The following is a 20,549-nucleotide window of genomic DNA, read 5'->3' as shown; positions in this document are numbered from 1 at the left end:
TTGCCCTGAAAGCAAATTATTTTGTTAAGCAAGACTTATAAGAGCTTTTGTAAACTATATTCATTTCTTAATTACCAGTCTCACTGAATAGATGTCGTTTTAATTAAACAAGACCCAGATGTATTTTAACCATGCTTCAACTCCTGCTGCAAAACATTTGCTTTGATCCAAAACATCCTCTGTTCTACATGCATAAGAACTTAACCTTCTCAATTTCCTAAGTGTCTCATGTTCAAATAGTCTTTCTGTCCTCATAAACTCTAGATGAATCACTAAAAAGTGTCTGAATTTAAGCTGTAATGATGGAATAAATCAGTTCAACAATAACAACAACGACTACAACAAAAGAACCAATGAGAGCTTGGAAAAAAATCTGGTTCTTCAAACTAAATGCACATACTATATATATAGCATATACTTCTGAATTTATGGATGCAGTATATATACTAAATTTTTCAAGCCATAAACCAGGTAACATTACAATGAAATCAAAGCCACCATAATTTAAAGTGTAATTTATGCATCGAAACAGCGAGAAGATATATTGAGATGAAAAGACAACAGAGTCTTTGGAACCCGATTTTCCAAAAGAATTTAAGTTCAAATTTACTCAGAGAAAATCTAATCTTAATATGAATGTTACATTTTTGTAGAATGACATTTTATATTGCAGTACATGGTGGTATAAACAATAAATAATTATTGGCAATGGTGAACATAGGTATTTTATAATGAGCAAAGTTGTTTGAAGTGTGGTTAAAAAATATTTTAACTGCAAAATATTACACTAGAGTAAAAAACTAAAATAAAGGGAAAGAAAAGAATGTGAAATTTATAAAGAAGAGTTTGTGTTATTGAAGAAGATACAAATAAATGGAAGTATATATCATGCTCATGGGTGGAAAGAATCAACATCATTAAAATGACTGTACCACCCAAAGCAATCTATAGATTCTATGCAATTCCTATCAAAATACTGATGACATTTTTCAAAGAACTAGAAAAAATAACCCAAAAATGTATATGGAACCATAAAAGATAATGAATAGCTATGGCAATCTTGAGAAAGAAGAACAGAGCTAGAAGTATCACACTACCTAATATTAAACTATACTACAAAGTTATAGTAATCAAAACAGCATGGAACTAGCATAAAAACAGACACACAGATCAATGGAACAGAGTAGAGAGCCAAGAAATAAATCCATACCTATATGTTCATTTAATCTATGACAAAGGAGGCAAAAATATACAATGGGGATAAAGAGAGTCTTTTCAACAAATGGTGTTAGGAAAATTGAACAGATACATGAAAAAAAAAAAAATAGCAACAACATGTATGGACCTACAGGGTATTCCACTGAGTGAAATAAGTCAGATAGAGAAAGAGAAATACCATATGATTTCACATATGCAGAATCTAAGGAACAAAAGAAATGAAAAAAAAAACTAAATGAAAACAAACTTACGGATACAGAGGACAAAATGTAGATTACCAGAGGGGTGAGAGGTTTGGGGGCTGGATGGAAAAGGTGAAGAGATGAAGAAATACAAATTAATAGTTATGGAATAGTCATGGGGATTTAGACTAGAGCACAGGGTATACAGTCAATGCTGTAATAGTTGTGTAGTGCCAGATGGGTGCTAGCATAATCAGGGGAATTGCTTCATGGTTTGTATAAATGTCAAACTTTTTAAAACTTAAAAGAGAAAAAAGTTAATATATGAGAAAAAAAAGAAGAGTTTGTAACGTGTCTGAAACTTTGGTTTATAAAGAATGTTACCTAGCTTCCAGTCAAGATGGCGGCGTAGGTAAATGCTGTGCTTACCTCCTCTCACAACCACAACAAAATTACAACTAAACTACAGAACAGTCATAACTGAAAGTCCCCTAAGTCTAGCTGAACAGAATTCTTACAAGTGGGGACACACATAAGAGGCCACCTTGAGACTGGAGGTGGGGCAGAGATAAGTAATGGGCTCGTCCCACCTGCCTAAGGTGGTCAAGAATCAGGGTTATCTCAATTGCAGAGGTCCTCCCGAAGGAGCGAGGGGTCCCAGCCTCACACTGGGCTCCACAGCCCAGGGTTCCAGTACAAGGAAGGTTAAGTGTCCACAATTTCTGACTGTGAAAACCAGTAAAGATTGTGGCTGAATGAGCTGGAGGGCCATTGAAGTCGCAGACATTCCTCTTAAGGGGCCTGCATACAGATTTACTTAGTGAGAGTCTCACTTCTTTTGAGTTCTAGCACTGGGGACAGCAGCTCGAAAAGCTCCAGGGACACATAGGGAGTAAATGAATTGTCTGGTGTCTGGGTAAGGGCTGGAGGGGCAGCTATATCCCAGACAGAAATGCTAGCAGAATCCACTGTTTCTTTATTGCGCCCTCATCCTGGTGTGCAGATGCAGGCAGCTGCATCTGAGTCTCCATCACCTTGGCTAACACTGGTTGCCTTGCCCTGGTGATTCCCTGAGACCCTGCCCCAGTGGACTTACCAGCCTATGCAAGTCGCTCTCAGTAGATTTCCATTCAAACTGCCAGTCTTGGCTCATGCTGCGGACTTTCCTAAAATCTCTCAAAGTTCACAAAATCCAAACAAGCAGCATCTGATCTCTGTGTGCCCCATACCTCTTGTTGGGCCTTGGGTTTGTGGTTAGCCTCTCCTAAGCACCTGTGAGCCCACCATGGGTGTTGACCATCTGCGGATTATTTGGTGGCTCATGCAAGTGGCTGAGGCAGGGCATAGAACTGAGTCTAAACACCACCAGGCCCACATTCAAGGACAACACACCCTAAGGGTAAACTGGGCAAGCATCAAACCTGGTAAAGGAAATCCTACACTGTAGGGCCAGCCACTGCACAACAGCTCCTTCTTTGTAGTCATGGCTAGTCCTCACAACCAATCAGCCCAAGGGTCAATCCCTCCTACTGATGTGCAAACAGTAACCAAGGCTCAACTACAGCAGAGAGCACACACAACTCACACAAGGCACATACCTGGATCACCTGGCTCAGGTGACTAGGGCAACTGTGTTACTGGGTCCACAAGACATCTACTACATAAGACCACTCTGCTAAGACAGAGAGACATAGGAGCTCTACCTAATACATAGAAACAAACACAGGGAGGTAGCCAAAACAGAAAGACAAAGAAACATGTCCCAAATGAAAGAACAGAACAAAGCTCCAGAAAAAGAACTACACAAAATGGAGAGAAACAATCTGCTAGATGCAGAGTTCAAAACACTGGTTATAAGAATGCTCAATGAACTTAGTGGAAAAATAGATGAACTCAGTGAAGACTTTAATGGAGAAATAGAAAACACAAAAAAGAACCAGTCAGAAGTGAAGACTATGATAACTGAAATGAATACCTTAGGAGGAATCAACAGTGGATTAGATGAAGCAGAGGATCAAACCAATAATTTAGAAGATAGAGTAGCAGAAAATACCCACTCAGAACAGCAATAAGAAAAAAGAATCCCCCCTCCAAAATGAGGATAGTTTAAGGGGCCTCTGGACAACATCAAGCATACTGACATTCTCGTCATAGAGGTACCAGAAAGAGGAAAGAAAGCGAGGAATTGAAAACCTATTTGAAGAAATAACAATTGAAAACTTCCCTAATCTGGCAAACAAAACAGACATACAAGCCAAAGAAGCATGGAGAGTTCCAAACAAGATGGCCTGCACCAAGACACATCATCATGAAAATGCCAAAGGTTAAGACAAAGGAAGAATTTTAAATGCGGCAAGAGAACTGCACTTAATTACCTAAAAGGCAACTTCCATAAGACTGTCAGGTTATGTCTCAACAGAAACTTTGCAGGCCAAAAGGGATTGGCAGGAAATATTCAAAGTGATGAAAGTGAGGACCTACAACCAAGAGTACTCTACTCGGCAAAGCTATCATTTAGGATCAAAGAACAGATAAAGAGCTTCCCAGGCAAGAAAAAGGTAAAAGAGTTCCTCGCCACCAAGCCAGTATTATAGGAAATGTTGGAGGAACTCCTTTAAGTAGAAGAAAAAATGAAAAAAAAAAAAAAGATCAAATATATGAATAAGTAAATGGTAATAACTACATATTTATCAGCAATTACTTTAAGTGTAAATGGATTAAATGCTCCAATCAAAAGATAGGGTGGCTGAATGGATAAGAAAACAAGACCCTGTCTACATGAGACTGACTTCCAATCAAAAGACACCCACACACTGAAAGTAAAGAAATGGAGAAAGATGTTTCATGAAAGTGGAAACAAACAAAAAGCTGGGGTAGCAATACTTATACAAGACAAAACAGACTTTAAAACAAAGGCTATAACAAGAGACAAAGAAGGATCCAGTTATCTCACTTGGAAGAAACCTAAATCGCTACTTTGAAAGAACATGAGAATCTACTGGTTCATTGCAATGTTACCTACAATAGACAAGATATTAAGGTTACCTGGGTGTCCATCAATGGATGAACAGACAAAGAAGAGGTAATATATATATATATATATATAAAATCAGCCGTAAAAAAAAAAAAAATGAAATCTTGCCACCTGCAACAACACGGATGGACCCAGTGGGTATTGTGCTGAGTGGAATAAGTCAGACATAGAAAGACAAATGCTATATGATTTCACTTATATGTGGAATCTAAAAAAATAAAAAAAAACAAAAGAATCAAAACAGAAACAAACTCACAGATACACAGAACATTTTAATGGTTGTCGGGCGGGAGGGAGTTTGGGAGTGTGTGAAATAGGTAGGGGAAGGGATTAAGAATTACAAATAGGCAGTTACAAAATAGTTATGAGGATGTAAAATATAGCATGTGGAATATAATCAATAATGTAATAACTACTTATGGTACTAAATAAATAGGTAATAAATTTATTGGAATGACCACTTTATAAGTTATATAAATGTCTAATCACAATACAGTACATTTGAAAATAATATAATAACTAATTGAAAAATAAAAAATATTATAAATAAATAAAGCATATTTAAATGCAAAAAAAAAAGGTGTTGTCATACCTATCAGCACCTAGGGACATGGTCATCAAGTAGAATACTTTGCTTTGGAGTCAGACATTCTTTAAATCAGGAGTCCTTTTAACCTTCAAGAGAGACCATGATTCTGGAATTCCTGCACATTTTTCTGACTGCACACTGGACAGGATTAACTCATGTCATGGGAAAGCCAAGCACCCACATAGAAGAAAAAAAAATGTTCTCTTTGGATTTAATTAACTATATTATAACATTTTAGGTTCCAAAAACCAGAAACTGTTTGAAAAGTGTGAACTTAAAAAAGATAGAAAATAATGTTCCAATCTACTACCAGTGAAAATCATGCGGCTTCAGAAATTCGTGTACCATTAGGTCCAAATGAAAACCATAACAACAAGTATTGAAATCATATTTAGGATATTTTGGTGACACTGCATTAAAAATTGAAATTTTACATGTAAATATACTTAACTGGGACTCCTTAAAGTTTAGAATAATGGCAAATGACTGCTCGACATTTTACAGAGATATCTGGTAAAACTCATTTATAACCCATTCACTAAACAAGTATTTCATACTTATGTGTAACACACAGTGCATATAGTATAGCATATTGATCATCTGAATATCAAAGATTTAATTTTGGCACATAAAGATTTTTGTTTATAAGTTACCATTCAATTTTTGAACAGAAAGTAAATTTATATTAGTCTAAATCAGCCCTGGGAAGAGGAAAACCATGTCCCACCCTAAGCGAGCAGAACCTATCTGAGACAAATAGGCATATGTGCTCTCCTCCCTCCCACCACATTGCAGGCACTTTACAGAGGTGTAACACAGTTAAAATCAACGTGAAGAGCAACTTTAATTTTAAAAACTGGCATATGAATGCAAAATTTGAATTCTAGGTATTTTCCGCGAGAGGAAGCTTGAGGGTCCTTAGTGTGACTTGAGTTAGTCGTGCTATGATTACCCCCAGTTAGACTGCAGAAGAGACTGTACTGTCAAGTAAGCACGACACAAAAAGGTAACTGATTTTAAATATTTTCCTCTTTAATTCACTACCTTAGGTGTCACAATATGCTGTATTACAGTAATATAAATATGCTATGTTCATGTGGCCACGACAACACAAGGTGTGTTTTCTAGAGCAGAACAGCATTTATCTCCAACAGACAGAGCAGGCCTCATTGCTGCCAATGTTTAGGAGGGAAAAAAATATAATTTGCACTAAAATTTATGACATCATTATTTGCTTAATCTGTGTATCTTAAGCAGCTTCAAATTACCTAATTTTAAGTGTGATGGTCATGACTCATGAAGAATTTTGGCCTTGATAAAATTCTAATCTGTCATGGATGGACACCAAAATTAAAAGAAAGATGTAGGATTCGAAGAGAACAAACAATGAATCACTATGATCCTAAAACTGAAATCTGGCTTTGAGACAAAAGAATCAGTTTGCTTTTTTAGGGAAGTCATAAATATCATGACCCATAAGCAAACATAAATCTAAATAAGTGATCCATTTTTCAAAGCATAAACTTGGAAGAGAACTTTAAAAAGATAAAGTAACTAAATATATACAACAGACACAAACAACAACAAAAAAAATAAAAATATTCTGTGTAGGCAAAGACATTATAGTAAAGTAAACTTTAATGGTTTAAAAGAGCCTCACATCTGGCATTTGATATTAACTGGCTAGTTTCAAGAAATTAAGTGAGAGGAAATGACTGTCCCTTTTACGGATTATAGGACTCCGATCACAGGATTCATGGCAGCTCTGTGGTCACTCCAGTTAAAAGAAAGTCAAGGCCATTTTCTTAAAGATTTTAGTCTGATTAAATTTACCAAATTTACCCACTTTTTGTTTTGTGGGAGGGATGGTGGACATTGGGGGGAAAAGAAGATCACATGTAAGTGTATATGAAGAAAAGAGAAATACACTATTTTCTTGAAGAAAAATTATAAGGCATTATCAGCACAAGGTATTTACTTTTGCCATTTCAGAGAAAGGCACCAAGGCTTTGAACACTAGCTGGCTGAGAAGGAGATAAGCAGTCAGCTTCCTATATTCCCAGCTAGCTCCCAGGAGGGAGGAAGTGGGTCTGTCTCCAAGTGGCACCCATCATATATGCAAGAATCTTCTCCAACAACCACAATATCAAATTATGCTTTTATTGATGTCTGGAGGGAGGGGGCATTTTTCACCCTATCCAAGTATTTTAGCAAGTTGGAGGCAAAAGTATTATTAATTTCATGAACAATTCCTCTACACATAAAAAGATATTCAATAAACAATGTTATTTTAATCTTGCTTCTGACCTCCAAAAATAAACATAGCACTTCTATTTAGAAAAAGAAATTAGTGTGAGAATGAGAAATTACTGTGAAGAAAATCACTTTACATTAAAATTTAAACTCAGAAATAATAGCACCTAAATATAAAGCTTCTTTTTATATAATTATATACGGTTTAATCCTGAAATAAAAATATGAAAATGACTTAAAGATCATACTAGTATCTGCATATAGATTTATATGGATAATGTACATGGGTATGTATAGACTTGTATAGAGAGTGTATTATCAAATTCTTTTTTTATCTACACATTGGCTGAATATCTATTTAGTGTTCAACCCTTTGTTCCAGATTCAGTCAGGAAAAAATTCTCTGTTTAGAAACATGGTATCTGATAAACATTCCTAAAATATTCCAACTAACATTTGTATTGGAATCCTAAGGAAGTGAATACTTTAAGATGTTATTGAATAAAAAATATGTTGTTAGCTCCTGAAGAGCAAAAAGCTGAGTCTGCCACTTATTTTTAATTTCTTCTTCCTTTCTATTTCAAGGTGATCCCCACCCTCATCCCCATTCCCCACCATCACCACAAGGGTTCAGCACCAAGAACTTCGTAGTGATTACTGACTGCCTGGCAAACCTGCAAAAAGAACCATCACACAAAATCAACCATTGTGAGCAAATTAGGGCATTCAAGTAAACCAGACTCACCCTAGGAGATGGAAAAAGTATCTACTCCGTGATCCATCTCAGTGACAGCACAGACTTTGCTGGTTGCCATTTTGGAAGAATTCCCCAGCAGAGCAGTGCAATCACATTTTTCTAAACAAATCTACACAAATTTAACTCCTGCCCATAACATCCTACCATTACATTTTCTTAATATTGTATTCAGTGAAAGTATATTTTCATCTCTTAGATATCCTGGGATGATTGCACTGTAAATTTAGAATGCATATTTATATTTCTCCTGTGCCAATTTATAATATAAAGACATAAGATGTTTACACATTAAAGTAGCAGCATTAGCCTGTTCCATTAATAGAGACTTAAACTTGAAAGTATTTAAGCTTGGAAGTATTCAGGATGAGTTCATGTAAGATTACATGGCATTATAAAAATCCTGTGTATACCAAAGTCCCTTTTCTTCCAATGACATAAGCATCTCAAAGAGGACAATCACCCTTTATTTCTTGACTTGATGATCCATGGCCAGGGTTGTTACCCTCAAGGATAGAAACAAATCAAATCACACTGGAGAGGTGAAAACATATCATAAGCAGAACTACAACACACAGCCTCCCTACACTTAGTGATTAAATACACAGGATTTCCTCCAACTATCTTAAAATCAATATTATATCCGGCTTCCACATTTTAGAAATCAGGAATATTGATGGGAAGCATACAATAAAAAACATGTAATCAATGAGGTAGAAAGTGCTAAAGAATCACTCTGAAGAATATCACAATTACTTCATATGCTTAGGACACAGTATTCATTTACATTTCTGGTATTTTTCTGATGATGAAGCCTATCTATTTAACAAAAATGGACAGAATGCTTACTATGTGCCAGTCATAGTTTTAATGAATATAAATGTTCTTTATTTCTCCAAATAACCTTATGAGATAGGCATTAATTACTGTCTTCATTTTACATATAAGGAAGTACAGAGAAGTAAAATAACTTGCCCCAGGTCACACAGTGGCAGAGGAAGGATGTAAAATCACATAGCTAGAATGTGAATACTGAAACTCATATTCCAATGCCTTTGCTCTTCTCTACTGCACTGCTCATTATATCATTGAAGCAAGTGATAGTTATATGAGTGAAACAAAAAGAAATATTCTAGGAATTATCAGAGGAAGCGTAAAGCAAAGTGCATGGGTTCTGTAATCAGAAAAAGAACTAGCTTTGTTTCTACCCTTCACCGCTTATAAGTGTATGCATTACTATTGCATAAAAGGTGGAAAAATAGTAATTTGGGGACCAAGTTTTAAGGTAAAATTAATTACAATATAAATAATTAATTAAAAATCTTTACAAGTACAGAAATTGCAAAACACATCTTTCTGATCTATTCCAAACTATTTGTCTTCCCCTCCACTTGTCCAAACAAGGACAACGTTGAAGGTGAACTTGTTGTGAAGTCAACCTCTTAAACTCTGAAGCATTGTCATTACACAAAGCTGCACATCTGCCAACTTCCTCTTTCAGTATATCCATTTCAGTATATCCATTTTCTAACAGGTATCTTAGAGTTTAAGTAAATTTTCTGCCACACTAAAACACACTTAAAACAGGAGCTATGAAGTAATTACACAATTTATTTGATAGTTCATTTCTGTCCCCTCTTTCTAATCTTACTGTTAGCAAGAATACTTGTAAGTATATTTTTAAAAGAAGGGATTGCTAGGACATTTTAGAGTTATCTCTGTTTTCTCTTAATTGCCATCTGACCTACAATTATGTGTATAAACTATGGAGAATCTAATCTCATATGCTGTGATATTTTTCTATATTCTCTTTTAATGGATTGTCTAAATATTTAGCTAGGCAAATACATGAGCCTCGGTTAGTTGTTTGAAGAACCATTAAGAGGTGAGTGTGGTGAATGTGTGTGTGTGTGTGTGTGTAAGCATGACCTCTGTTTACATTGCTTGCTCTGTTTGGAATGTGGCCGTAATAGCAAAGATGTCTGTTATTAATATATGTTATAAATGTTTCCAGATAGTAAATACCATGATGGGTGTTTACATAAGTCAGAAGTGGTCATCACTGTCATCATCAGAAATCAGGACCATATAGAGGAGATCAACAACCATACACAGGTGGCCAAAGGATGAGAAGAGCACAGTCACTGCCGGCCACTCCAAGGAAGCCTGCAGCTGCAAATGGCTTCAGGGAAACTTTGCCCAGCTTCTTATACCCTTGTTTTTAGACACATCTGCACAACGATACTGCATCAAGCTCCTTTAAACCCCATTTTCAGCATATCACTGAAGAATCTTCAGCAGCTCCTCTCTAGTCCCTCGATTTCCTTTCTAGGTGGTCACTGAGGCAGTGACGGAGGATGGCCTTTAGAAAAGAATGACTCTACAGCCCAGTCTCTTACCATAGCCCTTGGGACTGCATGAACTTCAGACCCCAGAAGTTTTCAGGAAACTCAGTACATATACATTTTAATACTCACCCTCCACCCCCAGGAGAGTCTATGGCAGCATCTCATAAAAAAATGAAAAAATAAAAAAAAAAAACATTACTCTTTCTTCAGTGAAGGTTAGAAATAGTCAAACTTAGAGGATAAAGACTATAAATAGCTTTATATCAGATCAGATCAGAGTTATAGAACCAAATAATTTATGAAAATGAGCTTTTGGATTTAGGCTTGCAGAAAAGGAATCATAAATCTCTTTTAACACTGGAAAGCCACTAGGATACTATCAGCAGAAGGGAACAGTAAGAATCCACCAGCAAAATGTATTTTAAGCCAGATATTTGATTGATTCTGTGATGGATGCCCAATAAAGCAAACTGAATAACAATCTCTTCTCTCTACAATAAACTACAAACCCCAAAAAGAAGTAAATCAACTGAGTATAGGAACCACCCAAATTATTTCTGTGAGTAAATTTTGGAAGAAAAAAATTACACAAATATAAAGTATTTACAGTAAGTTTTAGAATTACATTATAAATCAAACGAACTATCATCTTATTGTTTAAAGCTCTTTGCTACATCTTTTCTTCTAATGTAAAAAATCATGATACCTTAATTCACAATTTATACAAATCTGAAGTTACAAAAATGTCTTTTGCAATAAAACATAGGCCTCTGTCCTATTTATAGAGTGCATATCTATCAGGATTACTGTATCTGGTGAAAGGTGAAACAGCATAGGCTTGGAAGTCGGTGGAGGTGTGCTGCCTCTGCCAACTAAAGTCCATTCTTTTCAAATCCAACTATTTGTGAAAGGTCATTTGGCATAGGTACGATCACAGCCTTTCATTGAAGTTATGTTAGTGCAACTCACAAAAACTGTTTAATTATTGTCAGGGAATCCTGTTAGGTCTCTAGCTATGCAGCCATCATTATAACACTACTATAGATTAGGCCATTTATGACCTATCCTTAGTCAGAGGGGCATCATGTGGTAAACCCTGGAAGAAAGTCCAAGTTTATTTCAAGATTGTCCTATTGTGGGGAATTGGGACATAAATAAACGCAGCAAGGGGCCCTCACTACAGAGTAATCGTACTCCCTGTCTTCTTGCACACTGCTACAACTTATAGGAAAAAAGGAGTACAGCTCAGGGTCTTTAGGAAACCCTGAAGGCTCAAACCTGTTATCACGTTTCTCTAAAAGGTGCACTATGCTACAAAAGTTTTAAAAAAAGAATTTTCAAAGAAAACAGCTGTATTCCTGCGTCTGGTTAAGTCATTTGAGTCTTAGGTTCATTACCTTTAATGAAATATAATAAACATCTGTCTCAAGGAGGTGTAATGAAAAAGAAAATGAAGTTAACTTATAAAGCGCTTAGCATGATGCATGGCACACTTAGCACTTGGGATGGCGCAGATATAACCTAATTATAATGGAAACACCTTCTCTCAATATACAGAGGTATGCATGGTATCTAGAGGATGATCTGAACTTATAAAGGCCCTATGGCTGCCAGAGGTGACAGTGCTAGGGGCAAAGGAAACTCTCATTCCTCTCACACTGGCTCTTGTGTCCCAAAATATCCGTGTGAGAACTGGGAAACGGCACTCCAGGTTGGATCAATGCTGAGAACAGGAAGTCAAGAGACCCCTCTCTAGAGCCCCATGTCAAGGAAGAACTCTCCCAAATCCACCACCCTCCACCTTCTTCAGATCAGCTTAGGAGAGAGCATGATGTGCCACTGATACCAGTAACAAACTGCTTTCTGTAATGCAATTTTGATGATTACTGTCTCAAGAACAAATGACTGCCAAGCAGGTGTTCACAGTTTAGAAGGAAGAACACAAAGAAGTAGAAACCGAAATGAAAGATGAATTGAGCTTTTTATGTCCAAAGCCATAAATCCCCAGCATCATTCAGAGTGGTGTCAGAAATTTCTAAAAAGACAGGAGGGTGATGAAGCACCTAATCATATCCTCCACAGAAAATTAACACAATAGCTACAGAGTCACCGTTAAAGCATCAGATACATTGGAAAAGGGGACGAGAATCCAATTCTTCAGTTAAAAATCTCTGCTCTCCTCAGAAGGGACTCTTACATGAATTGATAACAGAGTGATGTAAAGAGAGGAAGATCGTTCAAAGATTTTCACTTTCACAAACATTTCGCATTTCCCTAATAGTGAATCTCCTTTCTAAAGATCAATGGTTGGTTGTTGCAAAAAAGTATGAGAATTTGAAGTACATCAGAGAAATGCCCTAGGTACTACAAGAAGAAGCACAGATGCTGCTGCAAGCAAATGGCTAAATATTACAGCCACATTTATGGCCTATTTTACTTGAAGAAAATTTACCTTTTCATTTCTAATGCAGGGTAACGGGAAATTCATACTGTTAATTTTCCTCTAGGAATTGTAATAATAGTTGTCACATGCTTAAATACTTTCGTCATATTATACAGCTTAAATCCTGTTGATTCTAGACAATTAGTTTCTTTTAATGGGATGTAAATTTGTAAAGCTTAATTTGCTTCTCTAAAGATTCCTAAATTTAGTAAAATCTTGAAATAATTTAGGAAATAATGCCTCCATCATCCGTGTCATCCATCCACAAAAACCAGCCACTTCTCTTCTCTGAAATGCCTTAATCCTACAAGTAGAACCAACATTGTCCTATGATTAAGATACTGATGCCAAGGTTAATTTTTCCCACTCCTTTATCTTTCATATTAATCGGTTACCCTTGACCCACAGCATGATGATTAAATTCCTTAAACCAGCTCAGGCCACGTACCATGGGACCCCATCCATCTTTACAAATTGATTCTTACTTAAGAAGCTTCACTGTCACCCTACAGAATCCCTCATCTCCAGTCAAACAGTTCGATTTGCCTTCTCACCTTTTCTTCCTCAGAGATCCCTGAGCTTGATGGAGCAGATGTGCTGGAAATTCTCACCCAAGTTACAACTCAAGTTCTGCCTTATGTCAAGGCACCCAGACCAACGAGGCCTCACAGATGACTCTCTTGGTCAAATTCGCTTATGTCTCTTAAGATGCCCCACATTTAACAGATTAACTTGCAAACTCAACAATTATATAACAAAGATGACAAAACCAACAAAGTTAGTCATTGTTACACACCATCAATCAGTGTGTCTAATGCTATCATTGTGCATGAGAATGACTTAGAATGCTAGTTAAAAATGTATATTCCTAGACCGAAGCCTAGAGATATGGCTGATATCAAGTAAGGAAAAAAAAGAAAAAAACAATTTAAAACCTCTAGAGAATTCTGGTGCATTTAGCACACAGATGGTATTTGGAAAACATCACCACTGATTAATTTGAAACAATAAATAAAAGAAACAAACGCCTACAAAAGTATGTCAAATTATAAAAGATGGTGAAAGAAAATTTGGCATGTTGCAAATTAGTTGCCATTATTAGGAAGCTTTTTGTGCTAGTCACCAAAAACCATATGTGCTTTAAAAATAGTTATTCTCATTAAGATGAGTAATGTTAATATTAAGCTAATGTAGTTCTTTTGCATTTAAATTGTAAATGTAGAAATATTTGAAGTTATCTGTATAACACAGAAAATAAGATAAGTTATATTTGTTTATTCGATAATATTTGATCCTTTAGATTATTTAATTGACACAAGATTGTAAATCTTTAAACTTTCCTTTATTGAGTTTGATCTTTAACAAAGGCATTTCCCGTATAAGATATGCTCTGCTTGCATTTATTTCTCTAAAAACATAAGGATCTAGGTATTTATACTCCAGTCCAACCTACCTTATAGAATGGAAGTTGTTAGTATATTTCATGATATAAAGTAATTCTTCCTTTTTGTTGTTGTTCTTGTAAACCAACTTTTCTCTTAAAATCAAAGTCCTCAACTCCAACCAACCAGAGTAAACTCTATCTAATTTCCTGTTGGCAAATGATTGTAGTTAGCGATCTAGTGCTTTTCCTAGGTTTTGTAGTTTTCTTTAGTTTGATGATAATTTTAAATATTTCCTCTTTTTTCCCATCATGCTCAGTTAATTTTAATTATATGATAAAGAATACTTTGCTTGCCTTACTTTTCTGCTGTTGACTTGCTTGCACTAACATCCTTCTGAGAAACACTTTGGGATTTTTTAGTAAGTCATATGGCCACAGATAATTAGAAAGAGGACCCTAATAAATTCAAACATAAGCTGAGAAATAAGGAGATCTTGATTTCCTTTGTGATTTTACTTCCAGCTTTTTGTATAGCTTTGGGAGTGGGGTGAAGGATTGGATGGCTCACCTTGGTTCATAGCTTGTGAGCTGTTTCGTATTTTTTAAATATTAAAAAAGACTTCTTAAGTTTAAATTATCAAAAATTTGCATTTATTAGAGATTATGCATATTTAGCACCTTGTTTTTACCTTCTGAAATCTCTTCTTAGAGTTTACCTTAATTCAGAGAAAATTAGCCATCAACTCTAGCTCTCTAGAGTTTACATCTAAAGGAAGTCCTTGTTTAGGCCACTAGGGAGAGACATGGAGTCTTTTGACCATGTCTCTTGGCAGTACCATGGCAAGGACACAGCAGTTTCACTGAGGGCATTAATGACACATGCCCTGTCAAGCCTCTACCCAACCAGTGAACATTTTGTGCAGGAATAATACACTGCCTGTGGTCTATGAAACTCAAAAAGACTAAAAGTGATGTTTCATCACATGAAGAGGAATTCGTATAACACATACAAAATATCAACTCATATTCACCATACAGAACACACAAGATGATTAAATATGAAAAGCAAACAAAAAAGGCATAAGATTTTCATGGCAAAGGGAAAATGCGATTATCTCACCAATAAAGACAATCTTGAAAATTAAATATATATTACCTTTTCTCTTCAAACTGTACGCCTACACATAGCACACTTATATAAACACAGATGCGTGTGCACACAAGGGCACTGCGTTCAGGACAGATCCAGCAGTAAGTGACTCTCATACAGGCTCTTAACTTATCAGGAAAGACTTCTCATTTTACCTCCTACTTCACACTCTCTTCCTGTAAATCAAAGTGAGTTATCGTAGGCAATACTTTTAATAGTTTGACTTTGCAGAAACGAAGTGAATAGATATGGTGAAATCCAAGGCATTGAAATTACAGGAAGTGTCAATGGGTCTCATGCTACATTTCTGTGGCATTTAAGGACAGGAAGACTTTCTCATGACAAGAGTTACACCTACATAAATATCTGCATTAAAAATTATTTTACAAATCACATAATGCACTGTTCTGCAATTTAACACATATCTTTACTCAAAAGGTTTTTTGTTCCTTGACACCTGTATCGAATTCCATATTCTGATTTTTAAAATATTTTCCCTAAATTTAGAGATAAAAGTAGTGTGGTTTTAAAAAATTAGTCTTCTCAATCTTAAAACGTATTTCAAAATATAACTGCGAAAGGAATTTAATTTTTACACATTTAGTATATGTTAATCAATAAAGTCAACTCTAAGTTGACAACTTCCCGTCTTGCCATCAGTTCAAATAAAGCGTTGCAAGTCCAGTTCCAAGAAGGGAACCACAAGTGTTTGAAGGGAGACTTCCCACAGTATGTCGAATATGAACTTCCTCAGGAGCTCAAAAACTCTGAGACCTAGTATCCACCCTTATGTCATATCTGAACTTTTTAGGTAAATATACACTCTTTAGAGTGTAAGAAGCAGGCACAAATACGTAACTCTTTGAAAATCAGAATGTCTCAAAAGTGTCTTGGCAACGTTTTTAGGCGGAGTTAAAATGCCGCTTATTTAAAAAAAAAAAATCCACCTTTTCAGTATTTTACGATCGGATTTTAGAAATGCAAAGCTTATAAAGTTGTAAAGTCACGCCTGATTGTGATCTACACGAAATCCTGTGGCATCTCAAGTTTGACCAACTTTTCTCAAGTGACTCTGCAGTCTTAAGTCCTCCAGCCCGGTTACCAAATTCCTTTACGTTTCTCTCAAGTCGCACTCAGCGCCTAGCGCTCCGCATAATGGGACACTCTAGGAAAATACGCCTGGGGCTGCCTGGTCTTAAGAGTCGCAGAGTTGTGTGACTCCCACCAGCCGGCGCGGAAAGAGCCTCGGGACGCGAGTGAACTTCGGCTCCATAGAGCCGCGCTCCTGCATAGGTTCAAGACCCGCTAGGCGCACCGCGGGGGTTGCTCTCAAATACGTTACGCGATCCCTGTCACTAGCCACCTCCACCGGCCCTTCAGTCCTGCAACTTACTTTCCGTGAAAAAAGAGAGAGAAAAGTTATCTCCCAGGAAGCTTGCACTCAGCTCAGAAATTTTGTTTCCACCGTACACAAGGTGACACGGAACACACACTGCTCAGCGAGGTTCTGGGTCCTCGGGGTCCTCGGCGGCCCGACCCCCGCGGTCCCCCCACAGCCCAGCCCGGAACGTGCAGCCCGCACCCACCTTGGCCTCGCCCGCGTCCGGCTCCGCGTCCGAGGAGAAGCCGAGATCCGACTCGAAGGCAGCGGCGGCGGCGGGCGCCTCGCGCGGACCCGGGAGCAGCGCGGCGGCCAGCAGGGAACACGCCAGAGAGAAGCCGCGCAGCCAGTGCATGGTGGAAGGACCCGGGCGCGGCGGGGCTGGGCGCGCGGGCGCCCGGCGCGGCTGCTCCCTGCTCGCCCTCTCCCCGCACAGCCCCGCGCTGACCCCCGAGGGCGAGCCGCAGGCGGCGGGAGCGCGTCCGGGCTCGGCGTTCCCGACGTCGCACGTCGCTGTCCCAGCCAGTGCCGGCGGGAGGCGACGGGGTCAGGTACAAGCCTCACAGGAAACCGGACATCCGAGCTCCCCGCACTCGGGGCCAGCGAGGTGAGGCCGGGGCGAGGGCGGACGGCTCCTCGGTCCGCGTTTCTGCTTTTGCTTTTCGGGAAGAGGGGGGCAAAGCCGAAACACCCCGCGATGTTCGGCCCCTCCAACCCCCCAGGGCCCGCGTCCCCTCCTCCCCGCCCTTCCCCGAAGTAGAGCGAGCCGGGCGGCCGCGGCGGCGGGCGGCGGGGCCGGGGAGCGCGGCGGCGGCAGCGCGGCGGGCGCAGGGCAGGGCATGGCTGATGCGCCCTCTGCCTGCGCTTATGTGAGAGAAAGGGCCGAGGGAGGGCGCGTGCCGGGCCGCGCTGCCCTCCCCTTCGCTTTCCCTCGGAAGCACGCTCCCTCGAGCTCCCGGCGCCCTCGCCTCCTCCCTGGCGCCCCACCTTCCACCCACGCCTGTCTCTTCCATCCCTCCCTCCCCTCCCGCGGCCCGCGGCCGGAGCAGCAAGTTCGGTCCCAGGGCTGGCGGTCCACGGGCCCAGCTTTGAGAAGACGTGACCACTCTGGGCAAGAGTGGCAGGGGGCGAAAGTAGGATTACGGGGGAGGAGGGAGCCACCCTTTGTCTTCCGCAGCCCCGGGCGCCTGTCCGACTCCCGCACGCCTGGCGCTCAGCGCCTTGCTCAAGGTTTGGGAATCACCCGGGAGTGCTAAAAGGTCCAAGAGCAAGTCATCATAATGGCGGAGACCCCGCCGGGACCTTGGAATCAGCTGCGGCTGATTAACTTAATGTTGGTCTGTTAACTTAATGTTGCCGGGTGAAGCAAGAACTACAGAAGTCCTCAGAGTGCAGTGCGGGCCATTGGGATGAATGCTAATGATCCCTTGAGGATCTCAAACTTCTGGCAGATGGAGAAGAATAGGCAGAATCTTCATGGACAGTAAAAAGACACAGTGTCAGTGTCTGCAAGAAGTTGGGTTTAAAAGAGAAAGAAGCTGATAAAGAGAGACATGTGTTCAACATATTGTAGGAAGTGACATCTGCAGAAAAGTGACTGCATTTCCCCATGGGAAAATCACGCTGGAGTTGTGCTGGTGTTGATTGACCTGGTGTGGTCTCCCTCCTGGGCGCAGAGTGGACAGGTTGCAGAGGACCAGGCTTGCGCGGTGTGAGGGGGGATTTCCAACAGTGTACAGATATGAAAAGTCTCCCCTGGACTCCTGAGCTACTTTTAGATATGCAGATCATAAAATCTTAGATCGAGAGAGATTATCTGATTCAACTCTACAAGTTCTGAACTCCTTTCACCAACCATTTGTTTAAATATTTCCAGGGACAGGGAGCTAGCTCTCTGCTCCTGTGGCTTCCCCATTCTCTTTTTGATGGCCAGCGTTACTGATTTTCCTCCCATTGCTTTTGACTTCTGGACTTTACACAAGCAATCTAACTTCCATGTGTGAGTTCTTCAAATATTTTGAAAATATCTGTTATGTTCTCCCTATGCTCGCTTTCCTCTCAGAGAAATATCCTTTTTTAAATGACAGCTCCAAGTTCCCACATCAACCATAATCTAATTTTTCCATGTTCTTCATTTAGCATACTACTCACAACATGACTCAGTACTTAAAGTGTTCCAACAAGCATGAAGAAAGGGTCTTCTTTGTCCAGACATTCTGCATTTGTTGATGCAGCTTCAGATCAAGTTTATTTTCTGGCAGCCAAATCACAGTGTTGACTCACATTACACTTAAATTCAACTAAATTCCTCAAGAACTTTTCATGTGCACTGCTGTTAAGTCACATCTACATTACCCTACATTTGTGAACTTGGTTTAGTGTGCCCAGGATTTGAACTTGACATTTATCTTTATTAAATCTATCCTCTCAGAGTCAGTCCATAATCACAGCTTGTTGAAATGTTTTGGGATGCTGATGCTATCAGTATTTTATTCCTCCTGCTGTCTAACTGCTATATGCATATTCGATCAGTTTGCCATATTTGTCTTCAGATACTGTGAAAAGCTGCTAAAAAGGAAGAGCTAAGGACAGACTAGGATAAGATTTAAGTAGAAGCTGGAGCTTCTTTTTAACTATTTCCTGTTTCGGTGTTTCTTAACTTTGATTTCATTTGGAATACCAAAAGGAGATTTCAAGAGGTTAAGAAGTACAAATTGGAAGTTTCAAAATATTCATAGGAGTATAAAGTACAGCATAGAGAATATAGTCAATAATATTGTAATAGCTATGTATGGTGCCATGTGGGTACTAGACTTACAGGGCCAGAGGATCACTTAGTAAATTTTATAAATGTCTAACCACTATGCTATACACCTGACACTACTAATATAATATTGAATGTCAACTGTAATCACACACACATACATACACAAACACACATACTTTAGTGCACCATCAGAGATTCTAGTTTAATTGGTTTGAGGTAAGATACGGACTTCAGGATCCTTTGGGGCCTAGCAAAGACTGCAAAATCATTAAGATCAAAAGATATAAAAATATATCATATTAGTTGTGTTATTTTATTTGAAATACAGCAGTTAGCACATATAGACTTAGTTTTTTTTCTCTCTCAAAAATGTTATCTTTCTACTGCTGTTATTATTTTAAATGAAGAAATGCTGACAAAAAGTGAACATGACTTAGTTAAAAGGTAGACCACTTATATCAGTGCAATTTAGTTGTTCCTTCTAGGAAACTTTACTCTAGGAAAGATAAATTAAAAACTAGTGATTAAATTACTGTTTGCCTCAGGAAATGCCCACAAATCAATATATTGAAAACAATGCTCTCGCTCTGGCAAAAAGCCTGCTTATCAATAACAGCTTACCTATCAAGACCCTCAATTACCTGTACTAACCAATCTTAAACCCCTAAACCATGAACTTTACCCAATCTTACCCAATCCCCCACTTTGAAAGATTTCTGATTTAATAGGCCTGAGACACTGCTGTAACTCTCCAAATGATGCTCTCCCTTACGGCAGTGAGTGCTCCTAAATGAAACTTTTGTTTTTTAAAAGGTTTTCTGGTGATATTTTGGGGATTCAGTGACCTGCCAGTCCCACTGATAACCAACTGCTATCTCCCCTACTGCCAAAGTCAGGACCCTCAATTCAGAAACAGGAGGAACCACTAAGGCCCACAGTAATGGGGTAAGTCTTATATTAGATCTCAGTTCCAATTTCTTTTTATCAAGCTACCAAATGCTAAGTGTATTTTGTCCCCTAAGATTTCCTTTTAGGGATCTTTGGAT

General features: G+C 38.7%; 1 protein-coding gene across 1 annotated transcript in view; it reads right to left on the bottom strand.

Moving 5' to 3' along the window:
• VEGFC (vascular endothelial growth factor C) overlaps window positions 1–17,569 on the bottom strand; it is a 95,773-nt gene extending 78,204 nt beyond the window's left edge. The window contains exon 1 of the mRNA XM_016166031.2: window positions 16,942–17,569. Within this exon, the coding sequence (XP_016021517.2) occupies window positions 16,942–17,091 (150 nt within the window). The 5' untranslated portion in view covers window positions 17,092–17,569. The remainder of the gene's footprint in view (window positions 1–16,941) is intronic.
• Window positions 17,570–20,549: the final 2,980 nt, after the last annotated feature.

This window comes from Rousettus aegyptiacus, unplaced genomic scaffold (assembly GCF_014176215.1).
Source record: "Rousettus aegyptiacus isolate mRouAeg1 unplaced genomic scaffold, mRouAeg1.p scaffold_m13_p_11, whole genome shotgun sequence".
In the NCBI taxonomy this organism is placed as follows: Eukaryota; Metazoa; Chordata; class Mammalia; order Chiroptera; family Pteropodidae; genus Rousettus; species Rousettus aegyptiacus.
Note: the sequence above shows the minus strand (reverse complement) of the source record. Positions and strands in the feature narration are given on the sequence as shown.